Here is a 25187-nt window from a genome sequence, read left to right on the forward strand (position 1 = left end):
AATTGACCGCTCTCAATAAATTACAAAGTAAAAGACAATTAAAGTAGGAAAAGTCCTTTCCAAACATGAGATGAACACAAAGATGACTGATTTAATATTTTAATTATAGTCTTCTTTTATATACTGAAGTGTTGAATTAATTCCAAGTAAAACACACTCACACACAAAAGCACACAGTTTGTTAAAGGTTGCATTGCTTGTTGTTTTGGCTGCTGAAGTTACCTCTGAGTGAAGATGGAGGACTAAAGAACGATGGGCAGATGTACTTCAGTGATCCTGTGCTTCCTTCTACACAGTTTCATTTGACACCACAAAGCCTCAGACTGACTCTGGGTTTTGATGCACTAAAGAAAAGTCTGTAATTACAACTACATTTGAGTAGATGTTCCGAAATACATCCAGACTCTTACAGTGAGACACTTTAGTGATAAAAATAATCAGCATTTTTAAATTTAAGAGCACAAGAGGAAAGTATAAAACTTTTTTTTTTTTTTTTTTGGTGAGTCTGTGCATCTGATACAGTTAAGAGAAGAAGGCATCATGATGGATCCATCTCAGAACAACCCAAAGAGTCCCTCCACTGTCCTTCATCTTCATCACATGACGTCGGCTCGCTTGTCTCTGACTTTGTTCCTCTGTTTGGTTCTGGCTTTAAAGGCGGCGGCGTTGAAAAGATGCTGTCAGAACAGAGACAAGAGTGAGATGTTTTCTGCTGCAGCAGCGTCACAACTTTCAACCAGGAAACAGCCTCTACCTTCTCAAACCGTGAGATCTTGTTGGCTTTGATGGTGGCGTCAAGTATAAGGGGGGGTCCGAGGCCAAAGATGTCTCGTAGTAGTGGGTTGAACTGCATCCAAAATAAAATGAATAGAATGTTTGTTACTGCGAGTCACAGGCTGAGCTAAATATTGAACTCCATAAAACACAGCAACAGAAGAAAACTACCTGTAACCCTTGTGCTATCCTAGGCACTTTAACATTGGGAGTTGGGTCATCTAGACCTACTAGACAGTGCTCTGAACCTTTTTTCTTCAATGATTTGTGATCTTCACTGGTGTCCATGGATTACATGAAATCTTTTCACCTTTATCCACTTTTGTCATGGTAGGGAGAACACGTCAATGTAAGGGTGGGGTCATCTAAGATAGCACAAGGGTTAAACACTTTTCCAAAGACAAACCCCCATTTCTGATGTTAAGAGGGGGGGGGGGGGGTACTGTATGAAAAATATGGTAAAAAGAAATAAAAGTACAGGGGGAAAAAAAACAACAATAATAAAAGAATACAGTAACAGTGAAAAAAGTTGCTACTCAAAAGGTACTGCACTGCAAATATGGTTTTAAAAAAAAACTAGTACCACACTAAGAGACCAGATAGAAAAAGTATTTCACAATAGAAAATGTACAAAAATACAGCACAAAACGAACAGTTATGAAAAGGTACTTTACTAAGATGAGCATAAAAAGAACAAGTACTGTAGTAAAAATATGGTATGAAAAAAAGAAAAGTAAAAGAGTACTGCAGTAAAACATAAAATACACATAAGTACTGTCAAAAAAAAGAAAAAGTTTACTACACTTAAACAACACTTAAGGAAAGAAAAAAGAATTTTATAAAAAGAGAATGATAATTTACTGTACAGAAAGAAGGGTAAAAAGTACTGCACTAAAAGATGATGTACAAAAGGTATGGCAAAAAGGTACTGTACTAAAAAAAATAATATTAAAAAAATAGGTAGCGTACTAAAAAAGACAATTAATCAGTTGTACAGATTCAAAGGCAAAAATTCGACAGACCTGTTCAGACTCTAAAGTCAGAAGTTCTTTTTTCAATAAATAGATTCATTCCAGTTGTTCAAACTGTGTTTTTGTCACTGGGAATAGAGACCTTTTCTCTGTCATGAAGTGTCCACCAGTGATGCCACAAATATTGGTTTAAGATCAAACCAAATGTTACACCATTAAACTGAATCCCTACTTATACTAAATGTATTGTTTTGGATTGTTTTATGACATTAAGCCAAGCTTAGTATGAGCCAACTTAAAGGTTATTCTATATTGTTACTTGTTAATTAGCAAATTAAAAAAAAATGAAATTTTACTTGCAACAGTTTTTAAACCCAGATCAGAACACATTCTGCTTAGTCGGCATTTTCTTTCTGACAGGACTAACCTGTAGATGATGCCTGACTCCAGATTCTAGGATCTCCTTGAAGGCATCATAGATTCTTCTCCTCATCCAGCTGTCGATGTAAACACTCTCTACCCCAAACCTGATCTTCTCCTCTGTGAAATCCTCATTCTGCAGGGAAAAAAGATGCCCAATAATAATGTTCAACTTAAAAATGGTTGTTTTCTGTTTTTGTTTAGTCAGATTTAAAACACACAAAAACCTTTATGGAAAAGTCAGGAACCGTTCCGCACCTCTATGTAGTGCAGCACCTCCCTGAAGATGGAGCGCTGTTTCCTCCTGTCGTTCTTGGCTCTGTGTTTGTTTCCATCTGTAGCTAAACTCTTCAGACCTTCACACAGACCTTCACTGTCCTCCACCTCAAACTCCTGTGCAGACAGATGTGAGAGCGGCAATACGGCTTTAGCATCACGTCTTCTGCTTTCATGCCACAGCGCTGAAAGTGAGCGGTCACCTCATCGATGTCTCGCCCCAACTCCACCAGCAGAGCGATGGCTTCTCCCACGGCAATCCTGTAGTTGACATCACTGCTCTGAAGACAAGCCTTCAGCTTTGGGAGGTGACTGCAGGAAAGAACAGCCCGTTATTTACACATTCACTCACTAGCTGCGTTTACATGGACAAAAGTAATCGGAAAAAACGCCTGATCGGAAGAAAAATGCGTCATGTAAACCCGCCGTTTGGAATAGTCTGCCCCGATCAGACTCGTTCGGATCGGACCGACCGGCTGCTCTGCGGAGGCCCAGTGCGAAGCGCCGCTCCGTTCTGGCCCCTCTGGCTCTCCACCTCTCCCCTCTCTTACACCCCTCACGAGGGAGATGCGGGGAAGGAGCGCTTCATGACCTGTGACGTCTGGACCCTGCACGGTCCTGGCTCGTGTGACGGTGGACCGAAGGAAACTGCGTCTCTGAGCAGAACAGCTGGATTAATAACTTTGTGTTTGAGGGGAGGATGCTTTGTTACGTGTGCGTTTTGTTGTTTGTTTGTGTGTGTGACTGCGATCCGTCCCGCCGCTCTCGGTTAGCTGCTGTCAGGAGAACCGTGTTCGAGCAGAGCTCGGACTTCCAGTGCACACAGAGCGGCTTTGGGGCGGTGTGCGAGCCTTTCAAAGAAGAAATGTCTCTCAGTGCTTAGAAACCGTTCAAACAATCATGTGGATTTGTGTTCCCAGTCGTGTCCCGACAAAAATAAAGGCTGATGTTATTCCCACATATTTACGTGCAGCATTGATGCAGATTGCGGCATTTCCCGCATGAGTTTATGTTCTTCAAAGGCTAATGTTGTTAGCGCGTGTCCGTTCTTCCACAAGAAGCCCAAATGATTTATTCCGACTGAAAGTTGCCCATGTGAACGTTTGTTCTAATCGGAAAAAATTTTCTGATCCCATGTACACAGTTGAATTTTAATCCGACCATTGATCCGATCAAGATATTTTGCCCATGTAACCGCGGCTAATGATGACATGCTCCTAGAACCAGCAAGGTGTGCATTCCCTTTGTCATATCATCACCACACTGATGAGAGGATATGCAAGCCTGATTAACTAAATACTCATTTAGGTGTGATGAAATCAAACTTGTGTCAGAAAAACAACAAAAATGTGTTTATTTCTCAGAAACTCTTCCAGAAAGTGCACACGATTCATAGCTTTTGTTGTTGTTCAACATCATTCTGCCTTTTCAGATGGAGGAAGATGGTTTCAATGAACTAGATTCCTCATGGGTCAGCAACATTTAAAACATGAGAAGACAATTTTGAAATGTTCTCCTTAACAACTGTGCCATCGCCAACTATAATGGACACTTTAATAAAAGGAATACAACAACATTTCCAATAAATCGGAAATGTTTTTAAATTCACAAACAGCAGCTCAAACAGTTTTTTTAAACATATTTGGCATTAACTCAAACAAGTGTTTTTATAACAATACTGCAAAGGGAAATAGGACAAAGATGAAATAGTATTGAAACTATGTTTGTTTGAAACCACAAGTACGTCAGAACAAAATACCATCAACATTTATAAGAACTTTACAACCATTAACATAAAAAAAAAGCACACTTTGTCTTTTTCATCTTTTGTTACATTGTGAGACAGGGACTGAATGATGGTGCTTGAAAAAATGTAAAATTAAATGTTTTTACTGTTTTCCTTGGTATGCTAATTATAGTAATATACATTTTCCACAATTGCATAGCGTTATTCTTCATTTTTTTAAACCCCCTGTAAATAAAGCAGTGATCAGCTGTTTGTGTATTTATTTTAAAACCTTTTCACATTTCTTGTGACATTTAGCAGAACAGAAAGAAAGTCTGGGTTTATTCTGACTTTGATTGGTTATTATTCAACAAACTGAACATATAACTTCATAAATGTCAGCCACTGCGCCGCTAAAAACATGACCCAAAAAACCCCAGCTGTGCAGTCCTAAAAGTGTGCAACAGCTAGCAGATCAGCTGCATGCTTTTTCTACTCACGCACGCGCTCATGTTCACTCAGACATGTGTTCACGTCGCCCCGCATGTCATCTCACCGGCAACCGTTTCAAAACAGGATTCATTATTACCACACTTTCATTTCACTGTGGGAAACTTTCTTCTTTTTCCTGTGGTGCACATTAATTTAAATCGCTCGTTCATGAAGGTTTATGTAGAAAAGTGGCAGTATTTATAAAAGTGGGCGGGGTCACATAAACAGCGCTGCATGAATGGATCCTTTCCTTCCTCTCATGCACCATGGTGGTAATAAAAAAGCTCATTGTGAGAAGAGATTGTCACTCAAACCAGATTTCTTTTTCCAAATCCGAAAGTTGTCACACCCCCGGTGCCCTGTCCTTCCATGCGTGTGCGGCGTGCCACATTGCCGAGCCCTTCTATAGAAAGTATTACTCACAAGTCGAGCAGCGCAGACAGTTTGGAGGCTGGACAGAGGGTGACGAGCAGCGACCAGGCCTGGATGGCTGCAGTGTGGAGGCCTGAACTTCCAGGTTTGGGTGTGGGCAGCGTTCCTTCTCTGTTTGGGTAGGAAGACATGAAGATGCCCTCCAGGAGAGACAAAGACTTGCACAAATCCTGAAACAGATATGAGGAGAGGAAGAGTTAGCAATCAGCTGACAGGCAGGATGTCTCTGTAACACGCTACACCGTTATTGTTGAACTAAAACTCCAAACATCCTAAAAGATCCAGAGATACCCAACAGGGATTTGATCAAGTTAGAATACGGACATATTTTTGTTGACTTAGTCTAAAACTCATCTCACCTCTCCTTCCTCAGCAGTTGAGACGTAACAGCACATCCCCAAAGCCCGAGCACACTGACACAAATAGAAAGAGGTTCATTTCAGGGCTGCAATGATTCAAACACAAATACATCTCATCTGTGCTCAAGAGAAAAATCTGAACTGGCTTCTTAAAGAGCCAAAACTCATGTTAGAAATTCTATTTTTCATATTTATAGTTAAAAGTTGGATTTGATTAACAGCTACACTTCCAACTTCAAAGAAAAGAAAATAGAATGACCAAAAAAAAATGTTTTCGTGTGTTCTAATGCACTTCATGCTCCTGCAAAAAGAAATGAAGTTTTGTTTGACATGCTGTTCCCTTACACTCTGGCGAGCCGCCATACTGGCACTGTTGTCCATCAGGATGGTGGTAAGGATAGGGCGGAGCATCTTGAAGCCCTCCTCTGCCTCATCCCCGCCTCCTAACTGAATACAAAGCAGGATGAAGAGTGTGGCTGCTGATGCCTGCTCCTCACTGCTGCCTAGACACACGAAGAAAAGAAAAGAAAAAATAATTTTGAAGTCAGTTAAAGCTCTTAGAGACACTTGAAGCCAAAAGTAAAACTAAGAGTCTGTAGAGAAAGAATGATTGACACATTCAGGCCAGAGGCCTCCTGCCTGTGGGGAAACCTCCATCGTCCAGATGACAGAAGAAGACAGAAGCAGCATTTGAATCCAAATTAAATCATCTCTGATCTCTGTGAGTGGGAGGGAACCTTCAGACATAGGCCTTCATAATAAAATTTATCTTTATCGCGATATCAAGCTATGCAGTACGCATATCGCAAAAAGAGGGCGAAAATTACAATAAATGGTTACTTTAAACATGCTAAAACAATCTTATGGCATCTTGAAGTATTTAACAAATCAGACAAATCCCTTTATGCATTTGACAAATTGGATGGAGCTGTTTTATGTTAGATGTTCAACTCCTACGTAGACTAGGGTCATTTGGAGTATAATTTAAGTTATCTTGACTCTTATTTAAATTAAACTGTTGCAGTGAACTGTAACTGATTTTTTCATGTATCGCAAACTATATTGTCATCGCAATATTGATCACTAATATCACAAGTTTTCCTCAAATCGCTCCAGCGGACCTCTGTTTCACTCAGAATCATCTACTGACAAAGCTTTACCCTTCCCCGATTATCGAATCTTGAAGTTTGTTACCAATCTGACTCAAACTATCAAAGGATCACGGCTCCTCTTAAGCCCAAAATGACCTTTTTTAAGACTTCTTTCCAGGCAGTCGCTCACAGTAAGACGTCTCTCTGTCAGGAAGTCGTAGAGCACTCTGGAAGAAAAGGCCTGTCGCAGAGACTCGAGGGCAGCCAGACGTGTTTTGGTGCTGAGAGAGTTAAAAAGACAAACAAGAATCAGAACTGTTTTGATGTTCTTCGCCTGAACATCTTCATTCTCTCTAAAACAGGTTAGAACTTAACAGAAGCTGTAAAAACCTTCACCTCTTGTCCGTTAAGTTATCTATACACTGTTTGAGCTTGTCTTCCGTCTCCTCCTGGGCTGACTGCTCATCCACTTGCTCACCTCCTACATTGGACCAAAGACAAAACAAAATGTTTTAGTTACGTCCACAATAACAATAAAACAAAAGAAAGCAGCTTGACGTTCAAGCTTAAGATAAACTCTGAAATTAAACACAGACATTCAACATAAACTGAACGAAGGTCAGATGTAAAATGGTTACAGATTAACTTTTTAAGTATGTATTTGGGTACATTATAGGGCAGCACGATATGAGGAAAACTTGCGATATGCGATATTAGTGATCAATATTGCGATAACGATAAATTTGCGGTAAATAAACAAATAGAAAAATAAACAAAAACATCATTCCCATTTCATTGCAACAGTTTAAAAATTATACTCCAAATGACCCTCATCGACATGGGGGACAAACGTCAGGGTGGCTAACCCTGGTCCTCAAGAGCCTCAACCCTGTCTGTTTTCCAATTCTCCCTAGACTGCTCGATAATGATAACCAAAATCAGGTGTGTTCAGTCAATCAGGATGTGAAATCACTTGAGTCAGCCAATCAACAGCAAGCTGGTTAAGGAGAGCTGGAAAACAGGCAGGGTTGAGGCTCTTCAGGACCAGGGTTAACATAATAGGCCTCCATCTGATTGGTCAACAATGGGAAGGCGTCCATCTGATTGGTCAAAGCATAAAGGGATTTATTTGATTCGTTAAATGCTTCAAGCTGCTAGAAGATTGTTTTAACACATTTTGGGTTTGCGATTTATTGCGATATTTGCCGTCTTTTGCGATATGCATATTGCAGAGCTGGATATTGCGATAACGATAAATTTGCGGTATATTGTGCAGGCCCAGTACATTACCATGTTTTATAACCAAATTTTAGTTAAACCAGCAGCTGCACCGACCTCCAAACCAAATCCTCGAAGCTAGCATAGTTGAAAAAGATAAAAAAAACATAACTGTAAAGGTTCTTTTGGCCGAAAAGAGCCAGAGAGGAAACAGATGAGGCTTCAAAAGAAAAAGAAATCTCCATTTAACAGACAAAACCAGGAGCTTTTACTCCAAATATGGATTTATTGCAACAGCTGTCCCCACAAATCCTAATAATGATTCAACACCCAGCTGTATAATGTTACGAGGACACTGCTAATAAAGTTTTTCAAAACGATGGATTCGTATTTATGATTAAAATGAGAAAATAAAACTTAAGTGAGCGTTTTTCTTTTTGTATTTATTCATCGCACCTTAAAAGTCAGATGAGGCTGAAGTTGGCGCCCAATTTAGCTTCTGTTTTCACAGTTCAAAGAAAATCTCACATTTTAATGCTTCCTTTCATGAAATCTAGAGTACAGATAAAGTTTGAAGCAGCTGCAGATATTTTACAGAGGATGAAGATAAAGTTTACCCTCAAAAGTTAAGGGAACCTGGAAGCTAAAAAAAAAAAAAAAAAAACAACTAAATAAGGTTTTTTTTCTAAAGTAAAATGCAATTATTAAATACAAATCAACACAATTTAAGTTATTTCCTATTTTAAAAAATGACAATGTGTCTAGAGTTTTTGAGTGAGTAGAATTAACAGTGAGCTGTGTTTGTGTGCCAGTACTGACCTAAACCCTCCTCCAGCACCGATGTGCCCTCGCTGGCACTGCTGTAGTGACTCAGAATATCCGATGCCAGCTCATCGTCACTGGCAGCAGATTCTCCCTTCATCCCATTTTTAACACCTGCAAAACAACAACAAAAAAGGGTCAGTGAGATGCACGCGGAGATGTGCATGTGGAAGTTAAAGGAGAGCGAAAGGGCTGAAGGAGGAGGCGGAGGAGGACCACAGATGCAGAGAGTCCCTGTCTGTGCAGGAAAACATTAGGGGTCATTTGTAAGAATTATACTATTAAAATCAGTTGTTTGGAGGTCCACTGGTTAAGAAAGTCTATGAACAAACTGAAGAACATTTTAGGTTCAGCGTTTTAGGTTTGAGTCCCTCCTAAACATCTGTCAAGCGTTTCTGAACAAAGCCGTTCCTGCGTCGGCACATAAGCCTTTTAGAGGATGCAGAGGAGCCGAGCTAACCCTCAGGTTCCTGTTTGCTCTGGAATTTCAACTGTTGGAGGGATTACTGAAGACCAGAGGGGTCATTCATCTGCTCATCCCGTCACTGTGTTGCACTCCAGAATGGTCAGACAGGCCATTTGTGTGTGTTTGCATTCAGATCCCGGTCAGCGGGGATGACTGAGGTGACTGACGGGTCATTTATGCCGTAGGCGTTAAAAATAAGCTGTGCAGGAAATCCAGATGCAAGTGAACTGAGCTGCTGCCATGACAACGCAACCCAAAGATGCATACCACCACAGGGACAACTTTTTTTCAATTTTTACTGGTTAACTTTATGCACTTAACAATGACTGTTTAAGAAAACTGAACTGAGTGACCCCCCCCCCTGGCGTTCCAAACTGTTCTGGCGTTCTGCTGGCTCCAGAAAGTCAAAATCCCGTAGACTTCTATAGAGAAATAAACTGCTATTACTGAGTCATTCCATTTGTCAGAATAACCATTTTTGCTATGATACCTTTTTTTTTTTTATCATGTTCTTGCTAATCCTATTTTTTATGACACTTTTGCTGTAGTGCAAGTTATTCAAATTATAAACTGACCGATCACATGACTCAAAAGCAGGTGGTGCCTTCTGGCGCCCTCGTCCAACGAAACATTTGATTGACAGATTTTTTGTAGCCCAATTTCAACTGGTGTGGATTCCAACAAGCGTACTCCTGCTCGGCAAAAGCGGTTGCCATAAAAATGACTTGGACCAATCCCTACCAATTAACATTGTCTGGCGCCAACACGGCAACATCTGTATTGCAAAAATTTGGCGACTGAATGGACTACATTTGGTTGGAGCCAGGAGTCATTTACTATGAGTGATATCACACTCATATAAAGTCAATGGTATTTGATCGGGGGGGGGGGGGGGGGGGGGGGTCAATTTTACTGTTTGAACTAATTTTTCTCTAAAGGCTTATAGAACACTTTAGGTTTTTTTTATATTTAATTGTCTGTTGTCCATTTTCTTTGTTTAGACAAAAGGTCACACAGTTCTTGGTGAACCCTTGGTGAACCTGATTACCATTGATGGCTTGTCCTTAAAAAAAATTTATCATCAAGTGTGCTTTTTATCTTTCAGTGGTTTTTTGATCCGGTTCTTATTAAAGGGCATATACTGAATGTATTGGGAAAACAGCAGTTTGTTGGTTTTATATATCTGTGATAAAGTATAAGCCTACAGTCTATCAAATAATAAACGACTGGCTCTTGCATTTATTGACATAGGTTATCAGAATGAGGGGGTAAAATAAACCTGCTCGCTTTCCTCAAAATGCTTCTGTTTGCAAAAGACATGACCCACTTTCTCCTTTTGTACAAGTCAAAGACCAAATCTGAATTCTTCCCCTACCCCTCCAAATGCCCCTACATTTGGTAGGGTTGTCTGAAATAGTTTAACTATTATAACTATCCCTCTCGAGTGAGAGTAGCATCTTAATTAACCAGTGTGTGAATGTGTGTGTGACTGGGTGAATGGTTCTGTGACTATAAAGCGCTTTGGGCTTTGTAGGTAGAAAAAACGCTATACAAGTATACGCCATTACAATTAGAGGAGACACTTTTTTTCCATAACTCTCCGTTTGGATGGCTAAATGTAGGGATAGGGAAAAGCCGAAGGGGAAGAATTCGGACTCGGACAAAATCTTTACTGCTATCCTTCGTGAACTCCTGACCACTGCTCACACACACACACCATCCTACGCAGACCTACCCACACACAGCCCGTTATAGAGAAGTGTGACAACCCGCCCCAGCGTTCTTGTGTTTGTTCTGTGTTGTTATCCTATGTTTGCACAGGAGTCACACATTGCTCCAGCAGTTAGTCTGGGTTGGGGGTCGAGCCTCTCCTGACAAACCAACAACAGTTTAAGTCGTAAAGTTTAAAGTAAGAAACAAAATAAGCAGCTTGAGCCGCTGATGTAAACTGCAGCATGAGAGCTCAGCATTATTTCACAGCATTAGAGGGCTGACATGCATTAAGACGTTTGGAGGATAGGGAGATTCTTAAGGGAGTGCTGTAATAAGGCTTTACACATGTTTAACTGAAAAGAAAAAGATGTCAGTGGCTGCTAGTTTACAGGATGCAGTCAACCAGGGATCAAGTCAGGAGCTTCTGGGCAGATCTGAGGAGTTACGGTACCTTTCAGCGGAGCTTTAGCCGACAGCTGAAGCTGAAGAACCTCCTGCCGAAGAGATCCTAGAGATCATGTGTGAACCGTGGAATGAATGGATGTTTGAGATATGGAGCATGGAAAAGGAGAAGAGATGGATAGAGGAATGGGAGTTTGTGAAGTAGGGAGGAAAAAGGAAAGCGTTTCCAATTCAAAAGATTTTTGCAATTTTTTTCCTGATTAACATTCCTGAACATTTCCAAAACTTAAAGCTTTATTTAAAGACCCACTCCGATTATCCTTTGAGGTACTTTAAAAGCCTTCCCAGTGGGTTTTAAATTAGGTTTATGCCGTTTTTAGCCAAAATTAAAAAAAAAAAAATCTGTCATTTTCAGGAAATAGTTTCTGCAGAGCGGCATAAGTTCTTTACAAATTCAACTCTGAGCTGTGAGCGAGACTGCCGGCGCGACACAACCCTACTGTCCCTTCCATTTTGCTGAGAGCTCTCTGCTAAGACACTCTCCTGCTAGCTTACAGCCCTTCACATCCTTTACCAGACATTACAGATGCAGCAGAAAGGGTGAGCAACATTGAGGCTATTCAGCCATAACATTTGGAGCCAGATGTCAGCTCAGACGGGGACAACAAAGACGTACATGGATGTATTTGTCTGCAACTGGATGCAACCGAATGGAGCAGAGCAAGGAGCAGCGTATTTTCTACATCACACATATACTGGCTTCCAAACAGCATTTTTTTGTCTGCACCTGATTCCCAACAGTTTGTCAAAAGATATAAAATGCTATTTTAAGCTCAATTTTCTACATGTATTTGTACTCCTTATCAGGAAAAAGAATCCCACAAGAACGTGTTAAAAACACCAAAAACACTTAATTGGAGTGGGTCTTCAAGAATAAAAAGAAAAAGCTGATGAGTTTTCATCCTGACACGTCGCTTTTACTTCCAATAAATTGGGGTTTGAAGGTGTTTAGAGAAAACCCTGCATTGAACAGCAGTGCATGCTTCCAAATCAGTGGTGCTTCATGAAACACGAGAGGCCTGTAACAGGCAAATAAGTGGCCTACCATATTCCAGCCTGAGGCCCATGCTCCCGTCACTCAAACAGTTTCAGCTGATGCGTTCAATGAACAGCAAGAAGCTCTAGAACAGATAGGGATTTTCCTCCTTATACACTGCATCAGCACACATGCAACACCACATGCACAGCTCCTAAAAATATATCTTCCTATACAAGTATAGCCTACCGATATGGACAGAGTCCAGGTCAGTGAAAACTAGTGTTTCAGGCTTTCTGTAAGGGTTCTTCAGTGGTTCCACTGCTATTTAATTATAATTTAGATGAACTTCAGTGTGGCCCAAATGTCTCAATGACAGTTTAATAATAAAGTATTACCAAAATACTAACAGCTGTTACTTTAAGCTTTTATTTTATCGTCTTAGTTACAATCAGAAAATGTTTACACTCAAGCACTGAATCATTTTATTTTGAAATACTTAACAAGCCATTACTCCTAAATCTGACTGCAAATCTGTTATGAGCGCTTTTTAAACTGAATGGAAAACAAAAGTCCCAATTATTAATCCTCACATTGGCTAATAAAGCAAATTGAAGTGACTGTAAAGGTCATCCTATTGATCACTGCTTAAGTCAGACCGGCTGATCGCCATGTGGAGACAGACACACAGCTGCTACTTTTCCCAACTGAAAGCAGAAGTCTCGGCTCTTGCTGTCTCTTGTGTGGGGGAGAAAAACGTTTCGCCTGGCTTTTAGCCAGAGTTGCCATGATGTTAACCCTGGTCGCTTCTGGTACTTACCCGGCTTACTGGAGCCACGTTTCCCTTTTTTACTCCGCGGCATCTCGAGCAGCTTTCAGAGTGACCCGCCAGGTCACAGCGGAGCTAGCTATGGTGTAGCAAGCTAACTAGCTTGTTTCAGTCAGCAGATTCAACAGTTGGAAGAGAGGCAACAGGTTTACGATAAAATGACCCACCCTATCTAACTCGTTAGGTGGATTAGAATGTATTTAAAAATAAAAATCCTCCTCTTCCTCCGGTTACTGTTAGCTAGCGTCCCTATGAGCACGTTTTGCAACTCTCGTCTTCTTTCAGTCCAACAATAGGGAGCCCAGAGATGCGGAAAAGTCTTACGTTTCAATCGTTTTCTCCCAATATTATCTATGATTGTCTCCGGGTAATCTATACCTGACACTAAGCTGAGATGTTAAGTATGTTTCGAAGTGTTTATGACGGAGTTTTGAGCACGCTCCTTTCGCCAGGTCCACCATCTTCCCCTCGATAACTAATGAACCGACCGGCCGGCCGGGGTTGCCAGGTTTGTTCTACAAAACATTTACCGTTTCCGGCCATAGAAGTTGTGCACATCGTTTTAAATGTTAATTTTTCCGACGAATAAAACTCTCTACCGTTAGAAAAGTGTATTAATTAAACTTCCATAGACTATTGTGGAGTTAATTATTGAGAGTTAATATTTGTACGTTTTTTTTGTAATGTATTACTCGTGGGTCCGTGACGTCACAGTCCCGTGAAATCTGAATCTGAATGGTTAATTAAATAACGTATTTAAAGTTTGGATTGGCCGATTTTTTTCTCTCAATTTTATTCATTTATTTGATCACTTTAAAGACTCTTGGACACAGAAAAACGGTTCCATTAAAAATACTCTTGACATAAAAAAAATCACAAATTTTCATAACAACATACAATAATTTTTCTCACCTGAAGCAGTTTGGTGGCTAAATCCACCTTAAACGGAAGGAAATGAAGAATCTACTAGACTGTTACATCATCTGCCTTGAATGTTTGCAAATTTTAAATAAAAAAAACACATTGACAATGTAACATCTGCCATAATGTAAGAGAGAGAGACAAGGTAATAACTGCAAAAATGACAGACATTTGTGAAAAACAAAAGGGAGCAGACAGGAAAAACACTCTTAAATGAGTTGGAGGCTTTTCTGTAGGAATTGGTCTGGGTCACCTCAGGTCAACAATTACTATTACCAAAAAGAAGGTTTTAAGTCTCTGAAACAGTGATTTTATCTGGCCCCTCAAAAAATACCACTAAAGAGAATTCTGGAAGATTATGGTTTTGCACCCCATTCAGCTTTGGGATTTCTCAAAACAGCCAGGAAAAATTTGTCTTTAAATTATATATTTACTTTTAATTTGATGGTAAATTTGCTAACTGCATTTATAAATTTATCAGGAACTTAAACACTGTTGACTGGTATTTTGGAAAACTGTGGAAGTTTTCTGTTTGCTTGTGACAGTTTAATGTTTTCAATACATGTACCTTACATTTCTTTGGATCAGGCTTCTGATTTTGGTCTTTTTTAGAGGTTTGCTGGTTTGAAATCATTGGTAATTGAAAGGTAAAATTCATTTATTGCTCAAATAAAGTAAATAACCATGTTATTTCAGTTCACAATTTATCGTAATCCAGTATTTTAGCATTTTTAACTTTAATTTTATGCTTTTTTGGAGTTAAGACAAAAAAACTTTTTTCTTTTGAAAATGTATTTTTGGTGCTGTGGTTTTTTATATGTAGTCTAAAAATGTCAGTGACAATTACAAAAAATTAACTATAAAAAATTAACTATGAAAGAAAAAAACAATATATGAGAACAAAGTCGAAAGACTTTATTCTGCTAAAAACTTGACTTTTTTCTCATATTTTCACGACTTTATTCTTATACATAAACTTTTTATTTCCTGTCATGGTGGTTCTAAAACTCAGTTGTTCCAATATTCACGCAATATCACAAAGAATAGATATGGACTAAATAAAAAAAAGATCACAGTTATTGATTTTATGAGTGTTAGTTTTATTGAAAGAGCAGCAGGTCAGACAGGTAAACCAATCTATAAATTATTAAACATTGAAAAATCATTTTAAATGTTCATATAAATACCCAATTTGGTTCAAGATCTCTACATTAGTACCCAAGTACAAAAGTCACACTAACTGTATTTCTTCTCCAACACATAGAAATATCAAATTATGTGACTGTTCTAATATAAAAAGAAACACTGTAATCCCATGGGTGACAGATCTCTGAGAAACTGTGATGGAAGCTGTTTACAAAACAAGAATGAATACTACAATGATAGAAGAACAGATTCATGTAAACTAACTGCCGCTTTTTGGGTTTTAGGGAAGATTTTCATTTTGAGAGATAAAGCCACTAATCCCCTGTGTTTTCTGAATTTTGCAAAGCAACATATTTTTTCATTACAAATGCATATTACTTTATCATCAGCAGATACATTTGGATTTTTACCTGTTTTGGTCCAGCTTTGTAAATTGATATCCATCACATTTACTTATCAGTATTCTGTTATCTACATTAAATTGTCTTTATTGAATTCTAACAAACCTGAGTTTTCTTGCAGAGCACTTACAAACTGAGTTAAGTGTAAATGTAAAAGTCCAAAAGACACAAATAATCCCACACTAAGAAGGTTTCACAGGGTTTCCTGCACCTTTTCCATAACCGAGTACAGTGCACGATGGCAGTTCTACTGGCTACATGTAATGACTCTTTTTCTGCAGTCTTCACATCACAGTGTTTATTTTAAACTTGTGTGATTTTTATTTATTTCATTGAACATTTTTCAAGTATGGATTTGAAAACCTTATTTTGGTCCTGCATTTCTAAAATCAAACAGCAGGGGGCGACTCTGTCAGACAGCACTGCTGAGAAGTAAACCAGTGAGAATTATTAATATTATAATATTAATAATTTTATCCCATGTAGTAGTTGGTTGGAACGAAAGGCATCCTGCTGACCACGGCCCGCACCGCTTTCTTCCTGATTTCCACCTGGATGTCCGTGCCATTCTTGGCGAATTCTGAATCTACGTAACCCATAGCAACGTTCTTTTTGAGGCAGGGGGATGGACAGCCGCTAGTCACCTCACCTGTTTAAAAATATAAAATGTATGGACTTTCAAAGGAAACAGCTGTAGAGGGCACATTAAAACAAATAAATCATGACACCAAAATGATATATTTAGCGATAAACCACTGGAAAACAAATTAATAAAACAGTGAAACATTTGTGGTTAAAATGTGAATAAAAGTTAGGATGTTGAGGGTTTCAAAGGTATTTTTTTAGCAAAATTTTCTTTGAAAAAAACAAGTTTATGTTTGAGTTTATGTTGCATTACAAAATTTCATATGTCTCCCTTTTGGATTAATTGGAACACAAAACATAGTTTGCTTTTTTACAATAATTAAAATAAGTAAATACGGTAATAATAAATAGTGAATAACAATAATTAAAATGTTTTTTACAACATCCTTCTCCGCCCATCCATTTTCATTCTCACCTATGACTTTACCATCCGGGCTGAGGATGGGTGTGTGCTGCCTGACCGGCGGGCCGGTGGACACCAGGCCAACTCTCTTCCTGACGGTCTTGGCTTTGATCTGAGGTACGACGATTTCAGCTCCAGGGAAGTCTTTGTCTTTGCGTCTGCGCTTTCCTGAGGACGACACGACAAACAGTGAAGACAAAACGGAGGATGGACAATTCCAAAAATATACATACGTGAAGAAAAAGTCGGTCACTTCACCTATCGTCCAGACAAGTGTGGCCTCCACAGGAGTGGTTGTTTCATCGATGTCGTTGCCATAGAGACAAAGCCCCGCTTCCAAGCGAAGACTGTCCCGTGCTGCAAGCCCGGCCAGCTTCACCTCACTGTTGGCCAAGAGCTTCTCTATCAGCTCAACCGCTCTCAGACGAGAAACCGAAATCTGCAAAAGTCCCCAAAACAGCATTTCATTTACCACTATCCTTTGGGTTAACTAGCCTAACATTATATGTAGTAAATACAACTAAGAAGAAAGAAAGAAAAACATTTCACAGTCAATCAGTAGGTTTTAGTATTGTTTTGTTTAGGAACAGATTCAAAGAAAGAACAAGAAAATAGAATTCCACATATTGGAAATTGCGCGATAAGATCACCTTTAATTTTTATATTTAGTTGCCTCTTAGTTCCTCACATTCTTGCAAACTTTAACTTAACTTCATCAACCAGATAAATCAATGGAAAACATCAAGTAATAGATTTTTACAAATTATATCATTTTTAAAACTGTAATAAACTGAAATAAAAATACACTTTATGTTTAATAAATAATGATTATAAAAATTCAACTATATTTTATAGACTAAAAACAGTTATAAACAACACATGATAGTATACCTCCTGCAAAAAAGGTATTTATGAATATATTTTTTAAAAGATTAGCAGCAACATTATTTTACTTACATTAATACTATTTTGTTCCTTGTTAGATTCTAATGTCAAGCCCCCAAAAAATGACTCAAAAACGAGTAACATCAATGGATACAAAGAGCTTCAGAGAGCAGATTCTGCTGCATTTTCACAGCTGTGTGACACTTTAAGCACCTGAGCACGAACACATCTGTGGCACCTTTCTGCCATGTTTTTAGGACCTGCAAACCCCTGGAGAGGAAACCTTTAATGCAAACCAGAAAGATGACAGCAAACAGCCAGAAGACCACAGGAACCCAGTTTGAACCCAGTTTGACCCCATTTTGTACAAAGTTATTAAAAAAAGGCCTTGAACAACTAAAGATACTAGTTCAGGAGTAATGCAAAAAGTAATTTGTTTGATTTGTTTTGTCACTGTAATTAATAATCAAAACACAATTCAATGAAGTTCATTGTGTCTCCAAGTTTAAACTGTGTTCTTAAATGATTTTTTATCAGACACGGTTTGTTTTTGTCAAACGTACCTTACATGTTTCGGTGGAATAGCTTCCGCCTTCGTCAGGGTCGTCATCAGGTGATGTGACGTCTTTAAAAACAGATCATGGAGGCGGTGGAGATGCGAAATCGAGGCCACATTTCCATGAACCGGGATGAGGGGGCCTTCCTGCTCTCTCATACCTGGAGCAACATCCTCCAGCAAAAAACCAACATCAAGGGGCGGAGTCACTTGTCTGACAGCTGACTCCGCCTCAGTCACAATCATCTGTTTTTAAAGACGTCACATCACCGCCACCTGATGACGACCCTGACGAAGGCGGAAGGTATTCCACCGAAACATGTAAGGTACGTTTGACAAAAACAAACCGTGTCTGATAAAAAAAACATTCAAGAACACAGTAATAATCAAACCATTTCCTTCAGACAACCAGCTGCTTAGTTACTTCTCTACCAAAGTAATCCACTACTGGCAAAGAAGAGCAACACAGAACTACTTCCACATCAAATTCCTGATAAAACACAGTTCTGGTTAAGGTTCTATTCTGAGTGATATGTTGCATCTGCATGTATTTTCCAGTTTATAATCTATTTTCTGAATAAAAACAATTCTGTTTTTATGGAAGATGTTGTCAAAATCATCTCTTTCTTTTCCAATAACAAACTAAGTCCAGGAGGAGAAGTTATGGAAGAGTATTGCATCCAATTAAAATTTTTTATATATTAAAAAACAAAAATAAAAAATGGTGATCGTTGTTCAGATCTTTTCCATTCTAATATTTTCCAAAGAACTCCAAACAGGCTAAAAGATGAGCTGCAATTAAAATTGGAAAAGCCACAATATGTCTGTGTCGTCCAATATCCGTTTTGTTTTGTTCTTTCTACTTATTTATCTACAATTATTATAAAGCAAAATGTTGGGGAAATATTAAATATTGACCAGTATGAACAGTTTATTATGGCGTGTACTTGTACAGCGCTTTTCTACCTTCTTCGAAGGCCCAAAGCGCTCTAGAGTCACAGTTCCATTCACACATATTCACAGACTGATGGTCGCTCTGCTGCCAAACACTGGCGCCAAGCTTCAACCAGAGGCAAGGTGGGGTTCAGCGTCTTGCCCAAGGACACTTTGGCAAGGCGGGAATCAAACCTGCAATCTTCAGATCAGAAGGTCGACCGCCCTATCACTGCACACGGACACCCCGTGAGTTCATCCTAACGACAATATCGAGCACAAAGCAGCAAAGTCAGCAGGTGACCTGCTGGACGCTCCCATTGTGGGTGTGGTCAACTTTGTCAACGTCGCTTTAATTTTTTCACAATTCGCTTTAATTTTTTGTCCAAAATTTGCTATCGTTTGTTTTCAAAATTCGCTTTACCGTTTTCAGGATTCGCTATCATTTTTTCAGGAGGTTTCAAGGATAATTCCACTAATGTCTTGATCTTTAGAAAGGGTTTGGATCAAAGTTCTTCAATGCAAATGAATGAGAAACTGTCTGCACACGTTTCTTCCCATTGAGTGTTTGTGATGTAGATTAGGCCTTTAGATCTTAAAATATTCTTAATTAAATCCCACATATTTATCTAGAATAAAAGCTTTTGCACTTCTTGACATGTCTCTGCATATTTGAGGCCCCTGCTGAGGGGAGATACTGCTGTCAGTCTGAGAGACAAAGAGTGAAAGTTTATGTAAGAGCAGCAATGTTTTTAATAAAGACATTATATTTCTGTTTAGCTTCAGAAACTGACGTTCTAACCTCCACGCCGTCCTCTCCGGTGTATCCACAGCGAGTGATCCGGCAGTCGGGAACGCCAAAAACTGTGGCCACGGTGGAGGTCATGAAGGTCAGCTTGTTGAGGTTGTCCTTCAGTCCTTCCTGAAGCACCCGAGACATGGAGGGACCTGATGGCACACAGCTGACTGAATCTTCAGGGTGGAAACTACATGGAGACAGTCCCAGTTTCACAGAAAATAAAATAAATAAGAATAAAAAAATAAAATAAAGTTAAAAATAAAATAAAATTGAAATAAAATAATTAAAAGTGAAAAAAGGTAATAAAAAATAGATCAAATAAAATCAGGTAAAAAATAAAAATAAATTAAAATGAAATAGATAAAATGAAAAAAGTAAGTTAAATAAAAATTAAATAAATACATAAAATAAAATGAAATAAAAAACATTTTAAAATAAAAATAAATAAATAAACTAAATTTGGGTTAAAAAGAAAATTTAACTTAATTTAACTTAATTTAACTTAATTAAAATAAAATAAAATAAAATAAAATAAAATAAAATAAAATAAAATAAAATAAAATAAAATAAAATAAAATAAAATAAAATAAAATAAAATAAAATAAAATAAAATAAAATAGAAATCTTTTACCTTGGACAGCCAGCAGTGCCTCATCCAGAAACTCCAGATCCACATCCAAACCGGCAGCTTTGAACTCTGCCAGTCTGACCTGAACACAAAACACACATCAGACATCCACTGCAGACTCCAGACCTGAAAGTCTGCATTCACCACTTATTTTACCTTCATGTGAACAGAGTCTTTCTCTGCACAGCCCGCATTGGAGACGACGTAGAGATACCCTTGATCTGTTTTTGTCACAATGAGGTCATCAATGATTCCTCCCTTCTCATTGGTAAACAAGGACAATGTTCCCTGAGACACAATAAACATGTTTTAAACAAATGTGATTTAACATATTTTTTATATTCCCCTTTATTGGGGGTGGTGGGGGAAGGTAAAGTGAAAAAAAAGGTTAAGATTATAGAGAATTTTGGTGCAAAGCAGAAAATAACGTGATAAAGTGTGACTAGTAGGTCTTGAAAAGGCTTGTACAAATGTATACTTTGAAATAAATAGACAGTTGATACATTAATAGATTTTCTTTTTTAAGACCCTCTCCAATGAAAACTGTGTTTTTGGTGTTTTTAACATGTTCTTGTGGCATTTTTCCAATGGAAGACTTAAATACAAAGAAAATTAAGCTCAAAATTGCATTTCTGAGGATTTCTTTGTTCAGATTGTTGTAAATCAGACGGAAAAATGTCACATAGATGTGACACTGGGTAGGCCCCAAGGTCTCTGCTCTGAGCTCTCAGCGACAGGAAAGGGGGCGGAGTTGCTCTACATCAATGATTCTGCCCACAACTCAAGGGCGAATTTCAAATGAACTCCTGCCACTCTGTAGAAACTAAGTCCTAGTAATCGACACAGGTTTTTTTTTAACTTTGGCTAAAAACGGCATGATCATGAGCAATAGACCACTGAGAAAACTTTGATAATAGATCAAAAGATGAAAAAAAAATCAGTTATTATAGCTCTTTGTTATGCATTAATGTCAAAATTGAAGAGAGAATCATACATTTGTGCACAACTCACACAAATCTCTACACTTCAGTCCTTTGATTGTGGGCTTTTTTTCATGGTTGCACAAAGTCCAGAAATAGACTCAGAATAATCACTCACAGACACACAGACTCCGCACTACCTGGTTGGTTTTGAGTTCTGCAATGTCTGCAACCACCAGAGACTCCATGAACTTCACCCGGTCTTTGCCGTGGACTTTGGTCTAACAGAGAAAAGAAAAATATCCGCATCAACCAAAGGAATGAAGATGTTTGTTGTGTCTCAGCTCCTCTGTTACCTGCAGCATGTGGCTGACATCAAAGATGGAGCAGTGCTCTCTGGTGTGCATGTGTGACACAATGTGACTGTCTTTGTACTGGACAGGCAAGCTCCAGCCAGCAAAGTTCACCATCTTCCCGTCGTGCGCTTTGTGGAAGTCGAAGAGTGGAGTTTTCTTCAAGGCAACCTGTTGGAAAGAGAAAAAAATACTATGATAAGGGGAGATTATTCAACCCTAAAAGACCAACTCAGATCATCTTTTCATTTATTTTAAAGCGTCCACAGAGGTCTGTTAGTTAAGATTATGTAGTTTTTTGCCCTAAACCACGAAAATGGTCGGCAACACCCTGCAACCAGGGTATTAAAAACAACAGATAATCATCAATTGCATTTTCTTTGAATTTTTACAATACAACAATCATAAGGCATCAAAAAAACTGAGAATAAACCAATTTATGGAACATCAAACGAAAAAATATAGATCCAAATACTTGTATTTATTAATTTCTCAAGGGTTCATCATCTTTATCCGGTGTGGAATTTGAGGAAACAGTAGCTATCAGGTGTAAAACAGACAATTTAATCTGCATTTTCTGCTCAAAAAAGGGAAACATATATTAAAGATAAATAATTACCATAAGACCAGTATGCACGCGCACACACAATTACCCTTCCACTGATCCCTCATTGAACCCTTAGCCCTCAAACCTGATTCATGAATCCATTCCTGCACTTCCTCAATGGTTTACTGAAATTTCGCCGTCCTCATGTTCTGAGGGAATCTCCCTAACTCAAAATTCCCTAAAAGGTTTTTATGTCCATTTCCTGTGATGGTGAGTAGATTGTTAAGTAAAAAAAAACATTAACTGTGATCATCTACATCCTTACAAACACATATCTACACATAATCATGCTAATTGCTAATACCATTACGTTACCTGAAACATGTTGACAAACTGCATAGTCAGGCAGCGAACGGAAATGAACACTTTTACTGTATACATTTAAATGTGGTTTGTTGTTTTTTATATGCAGTAGAGGGTAAATAGATTTTTGATGAAGATTCATTGAAACAAAGTTATTGATTTGTAGAAGCTGTTTCTGATTTGTAAAAATTTCAATAAAAGCAACTTTAGTTTTTTTTTATCGACCACCATTATAAAACTGAGAACTCAACCCAGTTTCAGATCATCTTTCAGGGCAAACAGATTGATCACATTTCGTTTTTTCCATAAATCCTGATTAACTGTGTATTTTTAAACACAGAGGAACATTTTCTGTAGTTAAATTTCTTTACCTGATTCTCCCTTGCCATAGGAACATTCATAAAAGTCAATTTTAACAAGTTTCAAAATCAGAAACAACTTTATGTGATTTGAATCCTAATTTGATTTGTCTGCAAATTGCACTTTGATGTTTCTTTAAAGTCAAAGGCTCTTCTTTGGTTTCCTCACTGACTCTTTTCTCCTTGAAGAAACTTTCTATATGTTTTGTTATTATTACTATGTTTTATCGTTTGGTTTTTATTAGCTTTTAAGCATTGAGCTACTAACTTTGCGGTCCGAGCAACTGCTCAAAGTCAGGTGACGCGTCAAGACAGACGGATGTTTTCCAAAATAAAAGTTCCTTCAGTATCAGAAAATAAACAAAACGGAAACAATCTAAGTCAGCAGATTCATTTTTTTCTCCTGTCTGTGGCCCGATACCAAAGGGTCCTTGGCTACTTGGTATCGGTTGGGGATCGCTGTTCCAGGACATTGTTCCTGCAGAGCCGCAGTAGGAGGTGAATCACAAATTCACCTCCATGTTAGCATGGAGCATCCCAGCCCCCCTTCCTATTTCCCATAACTGAGAGCTCTCTGTTTACAAGCTCTCCTACTAGCTTACACCCTCTCACACCAAATAGAGTGAACAACATCGGACATATCCAGCAGTACAGTTTAAAACAGATGCCAGCTCGGACGAGGAAACGGAGACAGACATGGATCCAGTTGTCTGCAAGTGGATGCATCAAGCAGGGAGCTTATGGCCGCCCAGAATATTTTCTACTTAACAACTACAATTTTTCCAAACAGCTTTTTTTTTAAACTGCTCCTGATTTGATTTGAATGAAGAGATACGCAGAAATGCAGTTTTAATCTTAATTTTCTTTATATACTTCTTCCATCATTTAAAAAATAGAAGAACGTGTTTAAAAATGTCAGCAGAGGAGCTCCTGAAGGCAACACAGCCCACACAGCTTTTTAAACGTCATTCTTGTTTGCTTTCTTCGGCCATTGCAAAATAAACTAATCTAAAGAGGGGTTTCTGGTTAATTCAGATCCATAGAAGTCTGTAACATGTAATCACAGTTCCTGCCTGCAGTGGTGACCTTTGAACCTGCCGAGGAAGAGGAATTATTGAGCACAAACAACTGGAGCCGATAACGGTGAAGAGTCCGTCACTCCTGGTTTAACAGTTTTTGCAGCTCAGTGAAGTGGAGCAGCCAGAGGGAGGAGGGTCTTCTGGGACCCATGCACATTATATGTGCATGAACTCACGGCTTCCACACACTTTCCTGGGTCCGCTGACGCACAGAAAGACTGATTTATCAAGGCTGAAGCCTCACAGTCCCTATGATCAGTCGAAGAGATGGAAAAACAAAGGTCAAGCAAACTCTGACCTTGTTGTGGGAAGACACTTTGGGTGAAGCAAGGCCTCCTGCAGCCTGAAGCTCATCTGATTCAGTTCAATCTTCAACTAACGTTTAACTAACCTAGTTGGGCTTATTTTCAGGCAGTTATGTGACCTACTAAATCTGAAGTCAAATGCAAAAAACATCCACTGCAAAAGATGAACTGGAATTAAAAAGTGGATTTAAAAAACTGAATATATATCTGAACTTGACATGCAATTTATTCCACTTTAAGGGGGCTTTTCAACTGACGTCACAGACTCCAGAAGTGCTGTAAAAAGTGTGCAGATCCCGGTGCAAAGACTCCTCTTACCTCTGCACTGGAGGCCTGTCTCTGCTGCCTCTTCCCCGCGCATCCAGCTCCGGACGCGTGCAGCCAGCCGCTCCTGGACGCCCGCGGCATCGAACCCCCAACTGCGACCCCCAGCCGAGCCCACATCGTGCCTGAGGAGTAGCTGCGCGGCTCCTCACGAACTCACGGGCTTCACGGATCCCAAACGGGGAGGGACTTCCGCTGCTTTCTCAACTCTGTGGAGTGACGTCATACTGGAATTCCTCAGCTTCCCGGCAAAAACACAAAACAAGTGAGGCGTGATTTTAAAAAAAAGAGGGAGGGGGATAGTTGAAAGGACTTGTGGGAAATGCAGTTCATTTTCTGAAGTTTGCATGAACAGTTATGTGAAGTCCATATTTGATTTTTTAATAAATCCAAGTGCAAAAGAGGCGCTCATTTACAGACTATGCAAGAAGATTTGTTTAAATTAAAAGTTAAATAAATAATAATAATCATCATCATATTCACTGATATTTATTTTCTTCATGTTTAAAAGTGATGAAATCCCAGCTGTGTATCTGTGTATTTTTAAACAAGGTTTTACTCAATTGTAGTTCATTTCAGTTCTTTTTAAGAAA

At 38.8% G+C, this 25187-nt stretch overlaps 2 protein-coding genes across 5 annotated transcripts; both read right to left on the bottom strand.

Annotated features, from left to right (window-relative positions):
- Positions 1 to 85: 85 nt before the first annotated feature.
- ifrd2 (interferon-related developmental regulator 2) lies at positions 86 to 13564 on the bottom strand. 2 transcript variants are annotated; one of them, XM_004070328.5, is made up of 13 exons: positions 13019 to 13507; positions 11212 to 11268; positions 8579 to 8695; positions 6938 to 7022; positions 6698 to 6822; positions 5796 to 5953; positions 5451 to 5504; positions 5083 to 5261; positions 2645 to 2753; positions 2424 to 2558; positions 2173 to 2301; positions 755 to 847; positions 86 to 677 (listed from the first exon to the last, which is right to left on the bottom strand). In XM_004070328.5, exons 1-13 carry the CDS (start codon positions 13059 to 13061, stop codon positions 597 to 599), a joined length of 1365 nt encoding a protein of 454 aa, XP_004070376.1. In that variant the 5' UTR covers positions 13062 to 13507; the 3' UTR covers positions 86 to 596. The 2 variants fall into 2 exon arrangements, with proteins under 2 accessions (XP_004070376.1, XP_004070375.1); XM_004070327.5 differs by lacking the exon at positions 11212 to 11268 and having other exon boundaries at positions 13019 to 13564.
- A 1460-nt stretch (positions 13565 to 15024) lies between these two features.
- Positions 15025 to 24856, bottom strand: amt (aminomethyltransferase). 3 transcript variants are annotated; one of them, XM_023956438.2, is made up of 9 exons: positions 24589 to 24856; positions 21621 to 21788; positions 21465 to 21545; positions 20501 to 20632; positions 20348 to 20426; positions 19720 to 19865; positions 16802 to 16982; positions 16556 to 16711; positions 15025 to 16144 (listed from the first exon to the last, which is right to left on the bottom strand). In XM_023956438.2, exons 1-9 carry the CDS (start codon positions 24712 to 24714, stop codon positions 15969 to 15971), a joined length of 1245 nt encoding a protein of 414 aa, XP_023812206.1. In that variant the 5' UTR covers positions 24715 to 24856; the 3' UTR covers positions 15025 to 15968. The 3 variants fall into 3 exon arrangements, with proteins under 3 accessions (XP_023812206.1, XP_078805684.1, XP_078805685.1); XM_078949558.1 differs by having other exon boundaries at positions 19720 to 19889; XM_078949559.1 differs by lacking the exon at positions 24589 to 24856 and adding an exon at positions 22540 to 22605 and having other exon boundaries at positions 19720 to 19889.
- Positions 24857 to 25187: the final 331 nt, after the last annotated feature.

The sequence above is a fragment of the Oryzias latipes genome, chromosome 7 (assembly GCF_053564925.1).
Source record: "Oryzias latipes strain Hd-rR chromosome 7, Olatipes_Hd-rR_3.1".
In the NCBI taxonomy this organism is placed as follows: Eukaryota; Metazoa; Chordata; class Actinopteri; order Beloniformes; family Adrianichthyidae; genus Oryzias; species Oryzias latipes.

Bases quoted from the DNA above. Each gene is read 5' to 3' on its own strand.
- ifrd2 (XM_004070328.5), bottom strand. From the start codon at position 13,061: ATGCCGCGGAGTAAAAAAGGGAAACGTGGCTCCAGTAAGCCGG. The intron at 5,954-6,697 runs GTCATTTTGGGC...TCGTGTGTCTAG, and splicing joins GGAAAGAAGTCTTAAAAAAG to GCAGCAGTGAGGAGCAGGCA. The intron at 2,302-2,423 runs GTGCGGAACGGT...TTTTCCCTGCAG, and splicing joins AGGTGCTGCACTACATAGAG to AATGAGGATTTCACAGAGGA.
- amt (XM_078949558.1), bottom strand. From the start codon at position 24,714: ATGTGGGCTCGGCTGGGGGTCGCAGTTGGGGGTTCGATGCCGCGGGCG. The intron at 21,789-24,588 runs GTAAGAGGAGTC...TCTTTCCAACAG, and splicing joins GACAGGCCTCCAGTGCAGAG to GTTGCCTTGAAGAAAACTCC. The intron at 16,712-16,801 runs GTGAAGTGACCG...TGTCGTCCTCAG, and splicing joins CACACTTGTCTGGACGATAG to GAAAGCGCAGACGCAAAGAC.